The 21,345-nt window shown below is 47.3% G+C and overlaps 1 protein-coding gene and 1 long non-coding RNA gene across 4 annotated transcripts in view; one reads left to right on the top strand and one right to left on the bottom strand.

Annotated features, from left to right (window-relative positions):
* Nucleotides 1–6,749, bottom strand: part of LOC139227713 (uncharacterized) — a 35,983-nt gene extending 29,234 nt beyond the window's left edge. Inside the window, exons 1-2 of one of the 3 annotated variants that reach the window (XR_011587453.1) lie at nt 6,719–6,749; nt 5,460–5,565 (exon numbers count right to left, since the gene is read on the bottom strand). This is a non-coding gene — a long non-coding RNA (uncharacterized lncRNA). The other 2 variants (XR_011587452.1, XR_011587454.1) reach the window with 2 other exon arrangements.
* A 29-nt stretch (nt 6,750–6,778) lies between these two features.
* Nucleotides 6,779–21,345, top strand: part of cfap161 (cilia and flagella associated protein 161) — an 88,880-nt gene continuing 74,313 nt past the window's right edge. The window contains exon 1 of the mRNA XM_070858680.1: nt 6,779–6,954. Within this exon, the coding sequence (XP_070714781.1) occupies nt 6,886–6,954 (69 nt within the window). The 5' untranslated portion in view covers nt 6,779–6,885. The remainder of the gene's footprint in view (nt 6,955–21,345) is intronic.

Below are 21,345 nucleotides of genomic sequence, written 5' to 3'. Positions count from 1 at the left end.
AAGAGGAGGGGGGAGGGAGGGAAGAGGAGGGGGAGGGAGGGAAGAGGAGGGGGGAGGGAGGAAGAGGAGGGGGGAGGGAGGGAAGAGGAGGGGGGAGGGAGGGAAGAGGAGGGGGGAGGGAGGGAAGAGGAGGGGGGAGGGAGGGAAGAGGAGGGGGGAGGGAGGGAAGAGGAGGGGGGAGGGAGGGAAGAGGAGGGGGGAGGGAGGGAGGGAAGAGGAGGGGGGAGGGAGGGAAGAGGAGGGGGGAGGGAGGGAGGGAAGAGGAGGGGGGTGGGAGGGAAGAGGAGGGGGGTGGGAGGGAAGAGGAGGGGGGTGGGAGGGAAGAGGAGGGGGGTGGGAGGGAAGAGGAGGGGGGAGGGAGGGAAGAGCAGGGGGGAGGGAGGGAAGAGCAGGGGGAGGGAGGGAAGAGCAGGGGGGTGGGAGGGAAGAGCAGGGGGGAGGGAGGGAAGAGCAGGGGGGTGGGAGGGAAGAGGAGGGGGGAGGGAGGGAAGAGATGGGGGAGGGAGGGAAGAGGAGGGGGAAGGAAGGGAACAGGAGTGGGAAGGGAGGGAACAGGAGTGGGGAGGGAGGGAACAGGAGGGGGGAGGGAGGGAACAGGAGGGGGGAGGGAGGGAACAGGAGGGGGGAGGGAGGGAACAGGAGGGGGGGGGAGGGAGGGAACAGGAGGGGGAGGGAGGGAACAGGAGGGGGGGAGGGAGGGAATAGGAGGGGGGGAGGGAGGGAACAGGAGGGGGGGAGGGAGGGAACAGGAGGGGGGAGGGGAGAGGAAGTGTGGAGGGAGCGAAGAGGAGGAGGGAGGGAAAAGGAGGGAGGGAAGAGGAGGGAGGGAGAGGGGCAGAAGGGGGGGGGGGGGGAAAAGAGAGAGAGAGCGGGACTTGAATGGCAGGGGGGGGGGCGGGGGGAGAAGCCAGAACGGGACTTGAACAGGAGGGAGGGAGGGGAGCCGGAGCAGGACCTGAAGCTGAAGAGGAGGGAGGCCCGAGTCCGATCTTCGCCACCCCAGTGAGCCCATTCGGCCAGGGCTAGGGGCGCGTGCTTCGGGCCCCTCCCACACAGCCTCGGGGGCCTGGAGCTACTGCACACTCCAGCGCGCATGTGCAGAGGTCCCGGCACTGTTTTCAGCGCCAGGACCTGGCTCCGACCCCGATCCCTTGTGCTGGGCCACGCCGAGCACAAAGACGTCCTGAAGAGCTCGCAGAATCACAAGGTAACTTTTCGGCCCTTTTTTCTTCCAGAAAGTCGCGCACCTTATCGAGATGCACCGTTTTTCCAGAGGGTTGGAAACTTGGGCCCGTTACCTCTAATTTTGCCAATCACCTTAAATCTGTGTCCTCTGATTATTGATCCTTCAGCAATTAAAAACAATTACTCCTTATTTACTCTATCTAAACACTACATGATTTTAAACACCTCTAACAAATCTCCTCTTAGCCTTCTCTTTCCTCAAAGGAGAACAACCCCAGCTTCACCAGTCCATCCACGTAACTGTAATCCTTCATCCCTGGAAACATAGAAAATAGGTTCAGGAGTAGGCCATTCGGTCCTCAAGCCTGCACCACCATTCAATAAGATCATGGCTAATCATTCCCTCTGTACCCCTTTCCTGCTTTCTCTCCATACCCCTTGATACCCTGAGCCGTAAGGGCCATAACTAACTCCCTCTTGAATATATCCAATGAACTGGCATCAACAACTCTCTGTGGCAGGGAATTTCACAGGTTAACAACTCTCTGAGTGAAGAGGTTTCTCCTCATCTCAGTCCTAAATGGCCTACCCCTTCTCCGAAGACTGTGTCCCCTGGTTCTGGACTTCCCCAACATCGGGAACATTCTACCCGCATCTAACCTGTCCCGTCCTGTCAGAATCTTATATGTTTCTATGAGATCCCCTCTCATCCTTCTAAACTCCAATATATAAAGGCCCAGTTGATCCAGTCTCTCCTCATATGTCAGTCCAGCCATCCCGGGAATCAGTCTGGTAAACCTTCGCTGCACTCCCTCAGTAGCAAGAACCTCAGATTAGGAGACCAAAACTGAACACAATATTCCAGGTGAGGCCTCACCAAGGCCCTGTACAACTGCAGTAAGACCTCTCTGCTCCTATAATCAAATCTCCTAGCTATGAAGGCCATCATACCATTTGCCTTCTTCACCGCCTGCTGTACCTGTATGCCAACTTTCAATGACTGATGAACCATGACACCCAGGTCTCGTTGCACCTCCCCTTTTCCTAATCTGCCGCTATTCAGATAATATTCTGTCTTCACGTTTTTGCCCCCAAAGTGGATAACCTCACACTTATCCACATTATACTGCATCTGCCATGCATTTGTCCAATCACCTAACCTGTCCAAGTCACCCTGCAGCCTCTTAGCATCCTCTTCACAGCTCACACCACCACCCAGTTTAGTGTCATCTGCAAACTTGGAGATATTACACTCAATTCCTTCATCCAAATCATTGATGTATATTGTAAAGAGCTGGGGTCCCAGCACTGAGTCCTGCGGCACCCCACTAGTCACTACCTGCCATTCTGAAAAGGACCCGTTTATTCCGACTCTCTGCTTCCTGTCTGCCAACCAGTTCTCTATCCATGTCAGTATATTACCCCCAATACCATGTGCTTTGATTTTGCACACCAATCTCTTGTGTGGGACCTTGTCAAAAGCCTTTTGAAAGTCCAAATACACCACATTCACTGGTTCTCCCTTGTCCACTCTACTAGTTACATCCTCAAAAAATTCCAGAAGATTTGTCAAGAATGATTTCCCTTTCATAAATCCATGCTGACTTGGACCGATCCTGTCACTGCTTTCCAAATGCACTGCTATTTCATCCTTAATAATTGATTCCAACATTTTCCCCACTACTTATGTCAGGCTATAATTTCCCGCTTTCTCTCTCCCTCCCTTTTTAAAAAGTCCATAGGAACTGATCCAGAATCGATAGACTGTTGGAAAATTATCAATGCACCCACTATTTCTCGGGCCACTTCCTTAAGTACTCTGGGATGCAGACTATCAGGCCCCGGGGATTTATCGGCCTTCAATCCCATCAATTTCCCTAACACAATTTCCCGCCTAATAAGGATATCCTTCAGTTCCTCCTTCTCACTAGACCCTCGGTCCCCTATTACTTCCGGAAGGTTATTTGTGTCTTCACTAATCTTTTTCTCTTCACATATCTATAGAACCACTCTAGTAAATCTCCTCTGTACCCCCTCCAAAGTTTACACGATTTGCCCTTAACAAATCAGTGCGAGTTCCCCTTTATTGGTCCATGCTTGTCCACATGGCTGTTAATATTCTCCTGGATTATTGTTTCTAAAAGCTTCCCCATCAGCGATGTTAAACTGACTGGCTTGTAATTGCTGGGTTTATTCTTCTCCGTTTTGGTGAACAAGGGTGTAATATTTGTAATCCTCCACTCCTTTGGCACTACCCCTGTATCCAAGATGGATTGAAGATTGTGGCCAACACCTACCCTTCTTCCCTCAGCCACCTAGGATGCATCCCATCCCGACCGGGAGACTTACTCACTTTAACTACTGTCAGCCTTCTTCGTACCTCCTCTATGTATTTTTATCTCATCCAGTATCCCAACAATCTGTTCGTTTATCATAGTTTTGGCAAAGTCCTCTTCCTTGGTAAACACCGATGCAAAGTACTGATTCAGTACCTCAGCCAGGCCTTCTGCCTCCACCAATAGTTCTTCATTTTGGTCCCTAATCCTATGGATTCCCTTTTATGTTAGCCACCAATCTATTCTCGTACTGTCTCTTTGCCCTCTTATTTCCTTTTTCATTTGTCCTCTGTATTTTCAGCCTTATTCTCCCTTGTATTATCAAGCTCCCATCTGTCATACGCCCCCATTTTCTGCTTCAGCCTACTCTCTAAGAATCACAGAATCTTACAGGAAGGATGCTATTTGGCCCATTGTGCCTATGCCAGCTCTTTAACTTGGCCCAACACCTTCAAAGTTTTGTGTATGTGAACCCCCAGGTTCTCTGTTCCTGCACCCCTTTAAAATTGTACCATTTAGTTTATATTGCCTCTCAACATTTTACTTCCAAAATGCATCACTTCACACTTCTATGCCATGTGTCTGCCCATTTCACCAGTCTGTCTACATCTTCTTGAAGTTTGCTGCTATCCTCCTCACTGGTTACGACCTTTTCAAGCAGTACCGGACGCTGGGAGACATCACTGTATACTTAACAACCATTCACCACAACTCTCTGCTTTCTGTCCTACAGCCAATGCTGTATCCACACTGCCACTGCCCCTTTTATCCCATGGGCTTCTATTTTGCTAACAAGTCTATTACATAGAACTTTATCAAAAGCCTTTTGAAAGTCCATATACACATCAATTTCACTACCCTCATCAACCCTCTTTGTTATTTCATCAAAGAACTCAATCAATTTAGTCAGACATGATTTGTCTTTAACAAATCCATGTTGGCTGTCATTTATTAACCCATGTTCTTCCAAGTGGCAATTAATTTTGTCGTGGATTATGGTCTCGGGAAGTTTTCCTACTACTGATGTTAGGCTGACTGGCCTGTAGTTACCTGGTTTATCTCTCTCCCCCTTTTTGCATAGATCTTCAAGGCGTTCAACACTACACCATAGGAAACAGGCACATAGTCAAGGTCACCACTAAAAATTAATAGTGATCCCACAGTTCATGCCTCAGAAAGCTTTGAAAGTGATAGCACTAGCTTTCTCGTGTAATGCTGCCATTATGATGAAAAGCAGGATCAATAACTTTTCCCACAGTTGCTTGCTAGCCATATCCATCTGTCCCCACAACTCCCCCAAAACAATTTACCGCACTTTCTAAGTATGAGTAGAAAGTCAAAAAGTCAAACACAATTAATTAATTTTTATACAAATGCAATTTTCCTCCATGTCAATTTTAATTACCTCTAGACTACTGTCATCATAGGCGTTTATTTTTTTCTGGCCTCCTTCTGCATTACCTCAGGTCAAAGTCTTTTCAAACCGGCAGATTGTTTTAACAATCACAGCTGTGCATGTGTACTTGCATCCTAATGCTGGTTAAATGTAAATGTTCGGAGGGGTCACATGTTCTCTGTAAACATTAGAAGAGTCAAGGACTTCCCTGCTGGGTTCAGTAAGTTTACCCAGTGAGTCACTTACCTATTTAAGAGAGGAAACTTCCAGGTTCAATCCCTAGTCTGTGCCAAGTTAGATTATCTTATCCGGGTGGCAGTCGGGGTACAATTGGGTTAAGTACCCAGGATTATAGAAGGGAAAATTCAGCCACGATTTACAGCCAATGAAGCACTTTTCAAGTTGCTGACAATTACTATTGTCAGTTGTTAGACAGCCAATTTGCTCACATGAAAGTCCCAGAAAAAGCAATGTGATAATGCCAGAATAATTTATTTTTAGTGATGTTGGTTGAGTGATAAATATTGGTCAGGAGAACTCACCTGCTGTTCTTCAAAATAGTGCCACGGGACTCATCTGACAGGATTGCCAGCGCTTCAGGATTGCTCGTACTGGAATCTCCAGGACACTGCTGGGAACAACCCAGGACTAAAATCAAAGGGGCAATAAAAAAAATTGCATTTTCAAAAAAAATTCTTTGAACACTTTGGTCTATTATTTATAAAAAAATATCAGACATGGGTCTAGAGGCTGTTTGACTAACAAGTCGAGAATCATCCAATGAAGAGCCTATTCGCTTTCCGATTAGTGTAGGAAGGCGGTGGGCATGCCGGGTGACCAATGGCGGGACTGTGGGGGCAGGCTGGTTGGCGACAGGAGATCATGTGACATAACCTCCGGGAATATGTCCAATCAGAGTTGGCAACCCAACGAGAGAGGGTAGACTGGTGGCGGGGGGCCCTTGGTCAAAAAACGGCATCTCTGACAGCACAGCACTCCCTCAGCACCGCACTGAAGTATCAGCCTATATTTTTGTGCTCATGTCCATGGAACATAAGAAATAGGAGCAGGAGGAGGCCATTTGCCCATCGAGCCTGCTCCACCATTCAATAAGATCATGGCTGATCTGACCTTGGCCTCAACTCCACTTCACTTCCCTGCCGGCTCCCCATAACCCTTTACTCCCTTATCGCTCAAAAATCTGTCTATCTCCACCTTAAATATATTCAATGGCCCAACCTCCACAGCTCTCTGGGGCAGAGAATTCTAAAGATTCACATTTTAAATGGTCGACCCCTTATTCTAAAACAATGCCCCATAGTTCTAGATTCCCCCACGAGGGGAAACATTCTCTCTGCATCTACCTTGTTGAGCCCCCTCAGAATCTTATATGTTTCAATAAGATCACCTCTCATTCTTCGAAACTCCAATGAGTATAGGCCCAACCTTTCCTCATAAAAAGTGGACCTACAGCCTGTTGACTCAGACCAGCGTGCCACCCACTGAGCCTGGGGAATGGAAACTATAGAACCATTTGGAATAAATGACAAATAAGAATCAAACAGCAAATATGCAGTTTTGACATGTAGTGTGTGCAGCATTGCTGCTGCCTGTTGCTCAGTGTGCGGGGCAGGCGAGGCCCGCGGGGAGCCTGGGCCCCAAACTGAGAGAGCTTTCAGGCGGACAATCCCGCCTGCCCGCCGGGCCCCGGACTGAGAGAGCTCCCAGGCGGACCAGCCCGCCGGGCCCCGGACTGATAGAGCCCCCAGGCGGAGAATCCCGCCTCATCCCTGCTGCCCACCTCGCTCCCGTCACCATGGGCAACAGCCGGAAGTTCCCGCGCGGCGGGTCGAAGGGCAACGCGCCGCCGGTTACCAGGGCGACGGGCCGTTGCTAGGACGCGGGCAGAGTTTCCGCAGGCCGCCCGCATTCCCCGGATATTCCCGTACCGCCGCACAGCCTGGGGAAATGGGCGAAAGGACGTACAGCTCCTCGGTGCTGCTCCACAACTGGTTCGAAGACATCACCTTGGACCAGGTGAGGAGGCCGAGTGTGCGGGAGGGCCGGCCCAACCCCAACCCCCCCCCCCCCCCCGCGACCTGAAACCTAACCCCTAACTCCAACCCCCTAATCCTAATCCCATCTCATCCACACCCTAAACCCCTAACCCAAATCCCTGACCTGAACCCTACCCCTAACTCCCCTATACCTTGACCCTATCCCCATACCCTAACCACTGACCCGAACCTTAACCCCCTGTCGCGAACTTTAACCCCCTGTCGCGAACCTTAACCCCATGACCCTATCCCCCGACTCTATTCCACTACAGCTTCACACCCCGGGAAACCCCTAATCCTAACCCTAACTCCCTGACCCCTATTCCATAACCCCAACCCCCTGACCTAATGCCTGACCCGAACCCTAAACCTCTGACCCTAACCCCCTGTCCCTAACCCCCTGACCCTAACCCCCTGACCCTAACCCCTAATCCTAACCCTTTACAGCTTTACCCCTAACCCAAACGCTAACCCTCTACAGATTCATATCCTGGGAATCCTCTGATCCTAATTTTCTGAACCAATCCCCTAACCCCCTGACCCTAACTCCCTGACCCGCTACAACATCACACCCCGGGAAACCCCTGTACCTATCCCCCTACCCTACCCCTGACCCCATCACCCTAACCAGTGTTCCCATTAAGCCGCACGGCTGCACAACTGCATGGAGCTCCCGTGCAGCCAGCTCACCAGCTTTTAAAGGGAAATTTGAATGGACCGCGCACCCCAAAATAAAATTAAATGGAACCCTATCCCCCAACCCTAACCCTCCCCCCCCCCCCCCCCGGCCTGGCTGAAGCGCACTCATGCGTGGAGACTCACTACATGCTGAACCCGACCGCTATGCTATCCTCTTAAGTTCACGCAGTGCCATTTTCTGAGCTGGTGCCTGGGAGCATTAGCTAAGAGTGCCTCTTCTTCACTCTCCTCTACTTCTTCCTGCACAGGCTGGGCTGCTGGCAGTTCTTGATTATCTGAAAGGAGAAAGGTACAAGGATCGGGTTGTGGTGAGGGGAAGGGGGTCAAAGCAAGATGTGCATGCTTGCACCATCAGTAGTTTGCATGAAGGAAGAAATTGTAGGTTGAGGGGGACGTGGGATGTGAGAAGAAGAATTAGATATGAGCATACCGTCATCATCAATGCTTTCAGCCTCGCCAATCGCCATGGCCTCAGTGATAGCCCCGTCAATGATCTCCAGCACAGTCTCCTCCAAATGTGTCGGATTTTGCAACCATACTTCCCCCCCCCCCCCCGCCACCGCCCGCCCGCTTGCTCCTACTCGCACCTGTTGTGAGACACTTTGGCCTGCAAGGGAAAGGAGAGTGTATCAGTCAGTGTAACACAAAGTGATTGGGTGATGTGCCTGTCATGGTTGAATAGCTGGCTTTGTGTGCAAGATCTGAGATGTAGGTGTGAGGCTTGCAGCAGTGGTAAGTGTGTGAGGTATGAGTGGTGATTTGCTAGAGATTGTTGGTATGCAAGTGATGGGGCTGTAATGCATTAGACAGTGTGTGAGGCTAGTGGTGCAGTTGGTGGGATATGACATTTGAAGATGCATTCAATCACCTTGACCACTTGTATGAGGTCATTAAACTTCTTCCGGCACTGGATCTATGACCTGGGGGCCGACACTGTTGGTACTGACAGCTTCTGCGATCTCCTCCCACTGCCTTCGCACAGTGTGTCTGGTAGGCCTCCTGCCCCCCGATGGGAACAGGACCTGTCTCCTCCTGTACACCCCCTGCCCCCCAGGCCTCCAGTGCTGCATCTGAGAACCGAGTTGCATGCTCTCTCCCTTGTTGAGACATATTGCTCCTGCTCCAGCTCCAGCCACAATGAGGTACTTCTGTAACAGAGCACCTCCCCTTTGAGAAGTGCAGGCAACCTTTAAATAGAGACCAGACTTCACATGATATTGGCCCTCCTCTTGAGCATTGAAGCAACCAGCAGCACATTTACCACTGAGCTCAGAGCTGCAATCATGGTAATGAGCAGGCTGCACCTATGCCCAACAGACGCAGGTAGATCGCGCACCTTGATCCTGGCGCCCCTTTTTGGGCCTTATCAAAATTTTTAATCCTGCGTCTCATGGACAAGATGAGCTCGGAGAGGGCATGGCGGAAGAGAAATGAGAAACTAGAGAAAGATGCAAGTTCAGGGCTAGGACAGGGAGGAAACTTGGGAGAAGCTTGGCAGAATGGGCAAGTGGAAGGGAGGGAAGCGGCAGAGGCAGCTGAATGGACGGTCTCTATCTTAGTGACAGAAAAGTCCATGAGCTCGTTGCACATGTTGTTGGAGATGAGGGTGGAGAGGGCAGGGGTGAATTATACAGGACTAATGAATTCACCAGCAGCCGGACCACATTGCAGAACCAGTGCAAACGGCTTCTGCACATGCATCCTCCTGACTCCTCCCCAACCCCACCCCCGACACCTCACGCTCGAAATCAGAACCGGAAGTGGGGCCCCGAACACGTTCAATCCCAAGACGGCGAGTCGCGAGCCTCCGACTGGGCCCCAGTGGGGGAGGGGGGGGAGGGTGGAGAGAACCTGAGGTGGGGAGAGAGAGAGAGAGCCTGGGATGGGGGGGAGGGGAGAGAGAGAGAGTCTGGTGCGGGAGAGAAAGAGAGCCCAGGAGGATGGAGAGAGAGCCTTGGGGGTGGGGGACAAAGAGAGAGAGCGCGCCTGGGGTGGGGGGGCAGAACGAGAGAGAGAGAGAGAGAGAGAGAGAGCCGGGGGGAGAAAGAGAGAGAGAAAGCCTTGCGGGAGGTGGGAGGGAGAGACACCGGGGGTGGGGGGAGATCGGAGGGGAGCGAGGGATCTCAGGGAATATGGATCACAACTTCCAACCCCCTTTACACCCACACCCGATTTCTCAGAAATCTCGATGCCTGTTTTACAAGGGATATCGTTGGAGTGGAGTGAAATCCAGAAATCACGACACTGTCACTATTCAGTTCATGCCCAATAAACCTGTTAATAATCCACACACAAAGCTTATGTCATATACCGATGGCTACATACTGTAGAATCTCTGGAGGAATATAGAAAGTTTAGAAGTAAAATTAAAAAGGATAATAGGAATGCTAAGAGAGAGCATGAAAAATTCTTGGCAAGTAAAATTAAGGAAAACCTAAAGATGTTCTAGAAATATATTAAGAGCAAGAGGATAACTAAAGAAAGGGTAGGGCCTATTAGAGACCATGAGGGTAATCTTTGTGTGGAGGCGGAAGATGTTGGTAGGGTTCTTAATGAATACTTCGCGTCTGTTTTCACAAAGGAAAGGGGCAATGCAGATACTGCTATCGAGGAGGAGTGTGAAATATTAGATGAAATAAACATAGTGAGAGAGGAGGTATTAAGGAGTTTAGCAGCTTTGAAAGTGGATAAGTCCCCTGGCCCGGATGAAATGCATCTCAGGCTGTTGAGCGAAGTAAAAGAGGAACTAGCAGAGGCCTTGACCATCATTTTCCAGTCCTCTTTGGATTTGGCACGGTGCCGGAGGATTGGAGGACTGCTAATGTGGTACCCTTGTTTTAGAAGGGAAAAGGGATAGGCCGAGTAATTACAGGCCTGTCAGCCTAACCTCAGTGATGGGAAAATTATTGGAAAAAATCCTGAAGACAGGATAAATCTACATTTAGAAAGGCAAGGATTAATTAGGGACAGTCAGCACGGATTTGTTAAGGGAAGATGGTGTTTGACTAACCTGATTGAATTTTTCGAGGAGGTAACCAGGAGGGTCGATGTATTGTACATGGACTTCAGCAAAGCTTTTGATAAGGTCCCATATGGCAGACTGGTCATGAAGGTTAAACGCCCATAGGATCCAGAGCAAAATAGCAAGTTGGATCAAAAATTGGCTTAGAGGTAGGGAGCAAAGGGTAATGTTGATGGATGTTTTTGTGACTGGAAAGATGTTTCCAGTGGGGTTCCGCAGGGCTTAGTACTAGGTCCCTTGCTTTTTGTGGTATACATCACTGATCTAGATTTGAATATAGGGGGTATAATTAAGAAATTTGCAGATGACACTAAAATTGGCCGTGTGGTTGATAATGAAGAGGAAGGTCATGGACTGCAGGAGGATATCAATCTACTGGTTAGGTGGACAGAGCAGTGGCAAATGGAATTTAATTCGGAGAAGTGTGAAGTAATGTACTTGGGGAGGACTAATAAGAAAAGGGTAAACACATTAAACGGTAGGCCACTTAGAAGTGTAGATGAACAAAGGGACCTTGGAGTGCTTGTCCACAGATACCTGAAAGTAGCAGGCCAGGTGGATAAGGTGGTTAACAAGGCAGACAGAATGCTTGACTTTATTGGATGAGGCATAAAATACAAGAGCAGGGAGGTTATGCTTAAATTGTATAATACTCTGGTTAGGCCATAGCTGGAATATTGCATACAGTTCTGGTCGCCGTATTATAGGAAGGATGTGATTGCACTAAAGAGGGTACAGAGGAGAGTTACGAGGATGCTGCCTGGAAAGGTGAATCCTAGCTATGAGGACAGATTGGATAGGCTCTTTGGAACAGAGGAGGTTGAGAGGAGACTTCAGTGAGGTGTATAAAATTTTGAGGGGCCTGGATATAGTTAATAGCAAGGGCCTATGTCGCTTCAATTACGAGGGGGCATAGTTTTAAGGTGGTTGGTGGAAGATTTTGAGGGGAAGCTTTTTCACGCAGAGGGTTGTGGGGGTCTGGAACTCACTGCCTGGAAGGGTGGTGGATGCAGAAATCCTTACCCCATTTAAAAGGTGCTTGGATAGGCACTTGAAGTGCCATAACCTGCAGGGTTACGGACCTAGAGCTGGAAAGTGGGATTAGACTGGCCAATCTCTTGTTGGCTGGTGCAGATACGATGGTAAGTACTGCAGGGAATCGAATATGACCAGAGTGATCTGGACTAGTTTCGATCGCCTGGATGGGTCGGAGAGGAATTTTCGCAGATTTCTCCCTAAATTGGCCTGGGTTTTTATCTGTTTTTTGCCTCTCCCAGGAGATCGCATGGCTCCGGGTGGGGTGGAGTGTAAAATGTTGCGATACATGGGGTATCGCAGTTGTGTGGGGCGAATTGGTTGGGCTGGATGCTCTTTACCTGTCCGCCATTGTTCCTAGGTTTATATGTAACCTTCAGGGCTGCTGACCGAGGGCCGTGTGGCTCTTTGTTGGCCGGCGTGGACACGATGGGCCGAAATGCACTATTTCGAAAAAGAGCAGGGGAATTATCCCCGGTGTCCTGGCCAGTATTCATCCCTCAATCAACATAACAAAAAAACAGATTATCTGGTCATTATCATATTGATGTTTGTGGGAGCTTGCTTGTGAGTAAATTGGTGGCAGCGTTTCCTACATTACAACAGTAACTACACTCCAAAAGTACTTAAATGACTGTAAAGCGGTTTGAGACATTCAGTGGTCGTGAAAGGCGCTATGTAAATCCAAGTCTTTCTTTAATGTCGATGGTCCCTGTACTCACCAACAATAAGAACAATAAGAACAGAACTAACCATTAATTTTGGTACTTTGAAAGTGTGTCTTCTACAACATCATGTCACTGCGATCGCTGTCCTTAATTAGTACTCAATCTATTTTGAGCTCCAGTATGTGTTTTTTTGTTCAATTCTGTTTGAACAGAAAGCACACCGGATAAACTGTTAGATACAATTTCTATCCAACCTCATCATGTGCAGTACAGTCAAATCTACCAATGAGTATTTAATTCCTCACTTCAGCATCTTGGAATGTGTTAGAGTTTAAACAGAAAACAGTTGTTTGTGGACCAACCACAAACTATAGAAGGAACGCACCCATTACCAAATGTTCAATTCATCACATTCCCATAATACTATTACACAAACAAGAGAGCATTTAGTGGAATTTAAGCCCCAGTCTGTAGTCGTCTGGCCAAGGTATACTTTGTATATTTAGAACGTTGCTAATGTACATAATCAGTGTCTGAGTGCACTTCCCTGTGTTAGTACAATGTGGGATGTTTCATGGAATGTGCACTTGTTTAAGTAGTATTGTGACACCATGCAGAGTGCCCCGTGTTTATACAAATGGCACATGGAACCTGGGCCATTCACTCAGACATAGGGGAAGTTCTTCGTCATAGCTTCTTCCTTTTACAACCCATTCCACATCCAGCAGATCGTGCTCTGGGCTTTTCTGTAACAAAGACCCTTTTTTTATGTGGACAGGTTGTTCGTCTGACTCTCAAATCGCTGCCAGGGCTTCCAGCTGGATGCCATGGGGGAGTTGCCACTCCACTCCCCATCAGGCGCGAGTCCACTGGATGTCACTCCAGTATTTAGATTCCGGCACTCTGGTCTCCGTTTGCCAGGGCTATCTGGAGTGGGGTTCGATTCCATAACCTTTCTCAAAGATTGGAATCATCATCAGCATAGGCAGTCCCTCGAAATCGAGGAAGACTTGGTTTCACTCTAAAAATGAATTCTTAGGTGACTGAACAGTGCAATACTGGAATTACAGTCTCTGTCACAAGTGGGACAGACAGTGGTTGAAGGAAAGGGGAGGTGGGGAGTCTGGTTTACCGCACGCTCCTTCCGTTGCCTGCGCTTGCTTTCTGCATGCTCTCGGCGACGAGACCCGAGGTGCTCAGCACCCTACCACTGAGCCAAGGCTCACTCCCAGATTAATGTCTAGTTTTAACTAACAGATGTTCCCACCTGTACAAATGTTATCCATACCATTTCTTCTTGTGTATAGAAACTTTTAAAATCCCCAATTTTTTTAGAAACATAGAACATAGAAACATAGAAATTTACAGTGCAGAAGGAGCTATTTCGGCCCATCGTGTCTGTGCCGGCCGACAAAGAGCCACATGGCCCTTGGTCAGCAGCCCTAAAGGTTACATGTGAAAAATGACGGAAAGGCAAAGAGCACCCAGCCCAACCAGTCCGCAATTGCGACACCCCTTATACTGAAACATTCTACGCACCACCCCATGTGATCTCTTGGGAGAGGCAAAAACCAGATAAAAACCCAGGCCAATGTAGCTTTTAAATTATTTAAAAGTGCTTCATATGCAGCACTGTTGACCATAGTTTGGCGACTTGCACACAGATGCCATCTAGTGGCTGTTGTTACTTTACATCATGACATCATAAAAAATGATTTAGAGGGAATCAGTTTCTGGAACCTTGCCGTCTGCCAACAGATAGCAGAAACTCTCAGACTCGCTGAGCCAGATATTGCAATATGCGCTGGTACAGCCGAGGTTCCCATTGCCCCACGTACTCGGAAAACTCCCCCATCTGCTACTGATACACAGATGCATCGTGCATACTTAGAAACATAGAAAATAGGTGCAGGAACTGGCCCTTTGAGCCTGCACCATCATTCAATATGATCATGGCTGATCATGCAACTTTAGTATCCAATTCCTGCTTTCTCTCCATACCCCTTGATCCCTTTAGCCGTAAGGACCACATCTAACTCCCTTTTGAATATATCCAACGAACTGGCCTCAACAACTTTCGGTGGTAGAGAATTCCACAGGTTCACAATTCTCTGAGTGAAGAAGTTTCTCCTCATCTCGGTCCTAAATGGCTTACCCCTTATCCATAGACTGTGACCCCTGGTTCTGGACTTCCCCAACATCGGGAACATTCTTCCTGCATCTAACCTGTCCAATCCCGTCAGGAATTGTGTATGCTTCTATGAGATCCCCTCTCATTCTTCTAAATTTCTTCATATGTCAGTCCTGCCATCCCGGGAATCAGTCTGGTGAACCTTCGTTGCACTCCCTCAATAGCAAGAATGTCCTTCCTCAGATTAGGAAACCAAAACTGTACACAATATTCAAGGTGTGGCCTCACCAAGACCCTGTACAACTGCAGTAAGACCTCCCTGCTCCTATACTCAACTCGCTATGAAGGCCAACATGCCATTTGCCTTCTTCACCGCCTGCTGTAGCTGCATGCCAACTATCAATGACTGATGTACCATGACACCAGGTCTCGTTGCACCTCCCCTTTTCCTAATCTGTCACCATTCAGATAATATTCTGCCTTCCTGTTTTTGCCACCAAAGTGGATAACCTCACATTTATCTACATTATACTGCATCTGCCATGCATTTGCCCACTCACCTAACCTGTCCAAGTCACCCTTCAGCCTCTTAGCATCCTCCTCACAGCTCACATTGCCAGCCAACTTAGTGTCCTCTGCAAACTTGGAGATATTACATTCAATTCCTTCGTCTGAATCATTAATGTATATTGTAAATAGCTGGGGTCCCAGCACTGAACCTTGCGGTACTCCACTAGTCACTGCCTGCCATTCTGAAAAGGACCCGTTTATTCCGACTCTTTGCTTCCTGTCTGCCAACCAGTTCTCTATCCACGTCAATACATTACCCCCAATACCATGTGCTTTAATTTTGCACACTAATCTCTTGTGTGGGACCTTGTCAAAAGCCTTTTGAAAGTCCAAATATACCACATCCACTGGCTCTCCCTTGTCCACTCTACTAGTTACATCCTCAAAAAACTCGAAGATTTGTCAAGCATGATTTCCCTTTTCATAAATCCATGCTGATTTGGACCGATCCTGTCACTGCTTTCCAAATGCGCTGCTATTCCATCTTTAATAATTGATTCCAACATTTTCCCCACTACCAATGTCAGGCTAACCAGTCTATAATTCCCTGTTTTCTCTCTCCCCCCTTTTTTTAAAAGTGGTGTTACATTAGCTACCCTCCAATCCATAGGAACTGATCCAGAGTCTATAGAATGTTGGAAAATAACCACCAATGCATCCACTATTTCTAGGGCCACTTCCTTAAGTATTCTGGGATGCAGACTATCAGGCCCTGGGGATTTATCGGCCTTCAGTCCCATCAATTTCCCTAACACCATTTCCTTGATTAACTTCAGCATCTTTTGATTTGCCTGAATATTTAATATAAACAATGATTACTGATAACCGCACTGTAAGTGAGAGAAGTAACTTAGAGCAGTTTCTAGTTGGACAGTGTTATAGGAACCACAGCCTGGAAATTACTATTATCATACAAATATTTCATGTATTCCTATTAAATTCCTCTCTGCACTATTCTAACAGAGGTGCCATTCCATTGAAAATGAAAGTATAATTAGCAGAAATTTTTTTTTAATGTCAACACATTAAGCGTGTGTACGGTAACATCACTTACCAGAATATTTAGGCTCATGCCTGTCTAACTTTTGTTACCTATCAGGGAGGGGACCAATCAGACAGTTTTGATGGCCTAAATCTATAACCACCTATGATTTAAGTGAGAGAACTTGAATGTCTATTGGGGTAGAAAGTTCAAACAAAGCAATTCCTTAATCCCAATTTGTTTTGATCAGCTAGGTGTCAGATACACACAGAATCTCCAAACTAATCTACTGTGAAATCTACATCGGTAGATATTCTGTTTGCTCATTATGGAGTGCACTGTCACTCCAGTGGAACACACTCCAAACAACCCAAGTCCAGAGGCGTTAGGTGCCAGTTAGTAAAAGTAAAGGCTGAGGGACCATAAAATCCTGCTGGGATTTAACCCTGAAACATCTAGTCAGCACAGAGCACTGCCAAGCTCCCCGTTATCCAGTTACAATCACCATCCATGAGGACATTGTGCTCGCTGACCTACATTGACTCCCGGTTAAGCAAGGCCTCGATTTCAAAATTCTCATCCTTGTTTACAAATCCCTCCATGGCCTCGCCCCTCCCTATCTCTGTAATCTCCTCCAGTTCACAACCCCCTGAGATGTCTGCGCTCTTCTAATTCTGCCCTCCTGAGCATCCCTGATATAATCGCTCAATCATTAGTGGCAATGCCTTCTGTTGCCTAGGCCCCAAGCTCTGGAACTCCCTGCCTAAACCTCTCTACCTCTCTACCTATCTCTCTCTTCCTTCAAGACGCTCCTTAAAACCTACCTCTTTGACCAAGCTTTTGGTCTCTCTCCTGTGTTAATTACTACTTGTGTGGCTCGGTGTCGCATTTTTAATGCATAATACTCCTGTGAAGTGCCTTGGGATGTTTCACTATGTTAAAGGCGCTATATAAATACAAGTTGTGGTTGTTGTACGGGCTGTTTGGAGTTGAGCAAGAAGAATCTCAGTACCCAGCAGAAAAACATTATTAAGAGATGCAACATGAAAAACAGGTGAAGCACTTAAATTCAGGGAGGACTTCAGATACATTGAAAGCATTTTATACTAAACTGTTAACTAAATACTAAGATTTTTACACTTTAAAACTAATAGGGTCAGCCAAAACAGATACTTAGCTTCTTGCAAGAATCTCAGGGCCACTCAGTAACGATTGTTCTCCTACATCTCCTTGCTGCACCTCCTTGCTGCTGTCTCCTGCTCCATGCCCCTTTAATCAGCCTGGGACCTTTTAAGGCCTGAGGTATGCTCAGACTTCCAGTTACCTGGGTGGCCTGCTCTATTTGTGTGCCTCCACAAGTGCACAAACTTATTTATGTGGACTTCCAGAAGACATTCAATAAAGTCCCTCATAAAAGACTTACCGAAAGTTGAAGCTTATGGAATTGAAGGCAAATTATTGAGCTGGTTTGGAAATTGGCTGAGTGGCAAGAGACGGGCAAGGTACTCGAATTGGCAGGATGTGACTAGTGGTGTGCCACAGGGATCTGTGCTGGGGCCTCAACTACTCATCCTATTTACAAACGACTTAGATGATGGGGTAGAAAGCCACATATTCAAATTTGCCGATGACACAAAGATAGGTGGCAGTGTAGGTGGAATCATAAAACTACAAAGAGATATTGATAGATTAAGCGAATGGGCAAAACTGTAGGAAATGGATTTCAATGTAAGTCGAAAGAATGTGAGGTAATCCACTTTGGACCTAAAAAGGATAGAAGAGGGTCCTTTCTAAATGGTGAAAAGCTAAAAACAGTGGAGACATGTGGGTCCAGGTACATTGGGCCCAAATTTGATTAAGGCCCCGCCTGCCCAAGTGCTGCCCAAAGGACCGCCGATGGCCGCTGAGGTACCTGGCGGTACTTTGGGCGGGGTTTTCATCGGAGAGGTCCCGCGAAGGTTGGTGGGCGGCAAATGAGCGACTCACGCTGCCAATCTGGGCGGCAGCTGGCGAGAGCTCTCATTCTCGGTGGCAGAGGCGCATGCCGTCCAAGTGCCGCCGAGGATGGAGTTGGGCCCACGGAGGGTCGAAGACCTGCAAAGAGAAAGCATCGGTAAAAAATAAAACCCCAATCAGGTAAGTTGCTGTGGAAAAAATATTTAAAAAATGTTTACCAACCTTTTTTTTTGAAAGATCTTCATACCTACCGTCGGTATGAAGAGACCAGCCTCCTTGCAGTGCTCCACCCCCGTCCTGGCGCCAACTGCCACCTGCATCAATCTGGTATCACGGCGGGCGGGAGTCCACTTACGCCACTCGGCCACCCGCTGACGTCAGCGGGCGGTTCCCGGCGGTTCTCGCCTCCCGCCTGCTTCAGCCCAAATCAAAAGTGGCACTGGGCGGAACCCGAAGAGGAATGTCAGCGGCAGTGGGCGGTGAGTCGAAAATTCAAGCCCATAGATCACTAAAATGTCATGAACAGGTATAGAAAATAATCAAAACAAGCTAATGGGATGCTGGCCTTTATATTTAGAGAACTAGAATACAAGGCGGGTAGAAGTCATGCTTCAGCTATACAAAGTCCTGGTTAGACCACTCCTGGAATACTGTGAGCAATTCTGGGCACCACAACGTAGGAAGGAGGGAGCGCAGCGTAGGTTGACCAGAATGATACCTGGAAGTGTTAAATTATGAGGAGAGATTACACAAACTCGTGTTGTATTCCCTAGAATATAGAAGGTTAAGGGGTGATTTGATTGAAATTTTCAAGATATTAAGTGGAACAGATGGGATAGATAGAGAGAAACTAGTTCCACTGGTTAGCGAGTCCAGGACTAGGGGACATAGTCTAAAAATTAGAGCCAGACCTTGCAGAAGCGAAGTTAGGAAACACCTCTACACTCAAATGGTGGTAGAAATTTGCAACTCTCTTCCACAAATGGTAATTGATGCTAGATCAATTGTTCATTTTAAATCTGAGATTGATAGAAAGAAAGACATGCATTTTTATAGCGCCTTTCATGACCACCGGACGTCCCAAAGCGCTTTACAGCCAATGAAGTACGATTTGAAGTATAGTCAATGTTGTAGGGTAAGAAAATTATAGATTATTGTTAACCAAAGATATTAAGAGATACGGGCTAAAGATATGGAGATAGGTCGCAAATCAGCCATGATCTCACTGAATGGCGGAACAGGCTCGAGAGGCTGAATGACCTACTCCTGTTCCTATATAAAGTCTGTCCTTCCATCCCAGTGAGTGCAGTTCTTTCCACTCACATTGCCCCGAGCAGTGCAACCCCTGGAAAATCAGCCCGAATATGTTATCAATCCCAGATTTCATTATCTTTAACTGGTTCTACCCCATCGCTAGTGGACACTTATTTTCCTCCCAGTGTGCAGTACTTCACAGTTATATTTCATCTGCCTCTATTCCACCCATTTACAGATTTTATCTTGGCTCCTATCATAGAATCATAGAAATGTACAGTCCGGAAGGAGACCATTTGGTCCATCGTGTCCGTGCCGGCCGAGAAAGAGCTATCCAGCCTAATCCCACTTTCCAGCTCTTGGTCTGTATCTTTGTAGGTTACGGTACTTCAAATACTTTTTAAACATGCTGAGGGTTTATGCCTCTACCACCAATTCAGGCAGTGAGTTCCAGACTCCCACCACCCTCTGGGTGAAGAAATTTCCCCTTAAATCCCCTCTAAACCTCCTACCAATTACTTTAAATCTATTCCCCCTGGTTATTGACTCCTCTGCTGAGCGAAATAGGTCCTTCCTAACCACTCTATCTAGGCCCCTCATAATTTTATACACCTCAATTAGGTCTCCCCTCAGCCTCCTCTGTTCCAAAGAAAATAAACTCAGCCTATCTAATCCTTCCTCATAGCTAAAATTCTCCAGTCCAGGCAACGTCCTCGTAAATCTCCTCTGTACCCTCTCTAGTGCAATCACATCTTTCCTCTAATGTGGTGACCAGAACTGCACGCAGTACTCTAGCTGTGGCCTAACTAGTGTTTTATACAGTTCAAGTATAACCTTCCTGCTCTTATATTCTATGCCTCGGCTAATAAAGGCAAATATCCCGTATGCCTACTTAATCACCTTATCTACCTGGCCTGCTACCTTCAGGGATATGTGGACATGAACTCCAAGGTCCCTTTGTTCCTCTACCCTTAGTGTGCTACCATTTATTGTGTATTCCCTTGCCTTGTTAGCCCTTCCCAAATGCATTACCTCATACTTCTCTGGATTGAATTCCATTTGCCATTGTTCTGCCCACCTGACCAGTTCATTGATATCTTCCTGCAGACCACAGCTTTCTTCTTCATTATCAACCACACGGACAATTTTTGTATCATCTGCAAACTTCTTAATCATACTCCCTACATTCAAGTCTAAATCATTGATATATACCACAAAAAGCAAGGGACCCAGCACTGAGCCCTGTGGAACCCCACCGGATACAGCCTTCCGGTCACAAACCACCCATTACCCTTTGGTTCCTGCCTCTGAGCCAATTTTAGATCCTTGCCACTTTGTCTTGGATCTGATGGGCTTTTACTTTCGTAACCAGTCTGCCATGTGGGGCCTTATCAAAAGCCTTGCTAAAATCCATATACATTACCTCAAACGCACTACCCTCATTGACCCTCCTTGTTACCTCCTCTAAAAATTCAATCAAGTTAGTCAGACATGACCTTCCCTTAACAAATCCATGCTGACTGTCTTTGATTAATCCGTGTCTTTTCAAATTAAGATTTATCCTGTCCCTCAGAATTTTTTCCAATAATGTTCCCACCACTGAAGTTAGGCTGACTGGCCTGTAATTACTCGGTCTATCCCTTTCTCCCTTTTTAAACAATGGTACAACGTTAGCAGTCCTCTAGTCCTCCGGCACCACACCTGTAGCCAGAGAGGATTGGAAAATGATGGTCAGAGCCTCTACTATTTCCTCTCTCGCTTCTCTTAACTGCTTGGGATACATTTAATCCGGGCCTGGGGATTTAGACACTTTCAAAGCAGCTAAACCCCTTAATACTTCCTCTCTCACTATATTTATTTGATCTAATATTTCACACACCTCCTCCCTGATTGTAATGTCTGCATCGCCCCTCTCTTTTGTGAAAACAGACACAAAGTATTAAGAACCGTACCCACGTCTTCCGCCTCCACACACAAAGGTCTCATGGTCTCTAATAGGCCCTGCACTTTCTTTAGCTATCCTCTTGCTCTTAATGTATTTATAAAACATCTTT

Source organism: Pristiophorus japonicus, chromosome 17, assembly GCF_044704955.1.
Source record: "Pristiophorus japonicus isolate sPriJap1 chromosome 17, sPriJap1.hap1, whole genome shotgun sequence".
Taxonomy (NCBI): Eukaryota; Metazoa; Chordata; class Chondrichthyes; family Pristiophoridae; genus Pristiophorus; species Pristiophorus japonicus.
This window is presented reverse-complemented; position numbering and strand designations above follow the sequence as displayed.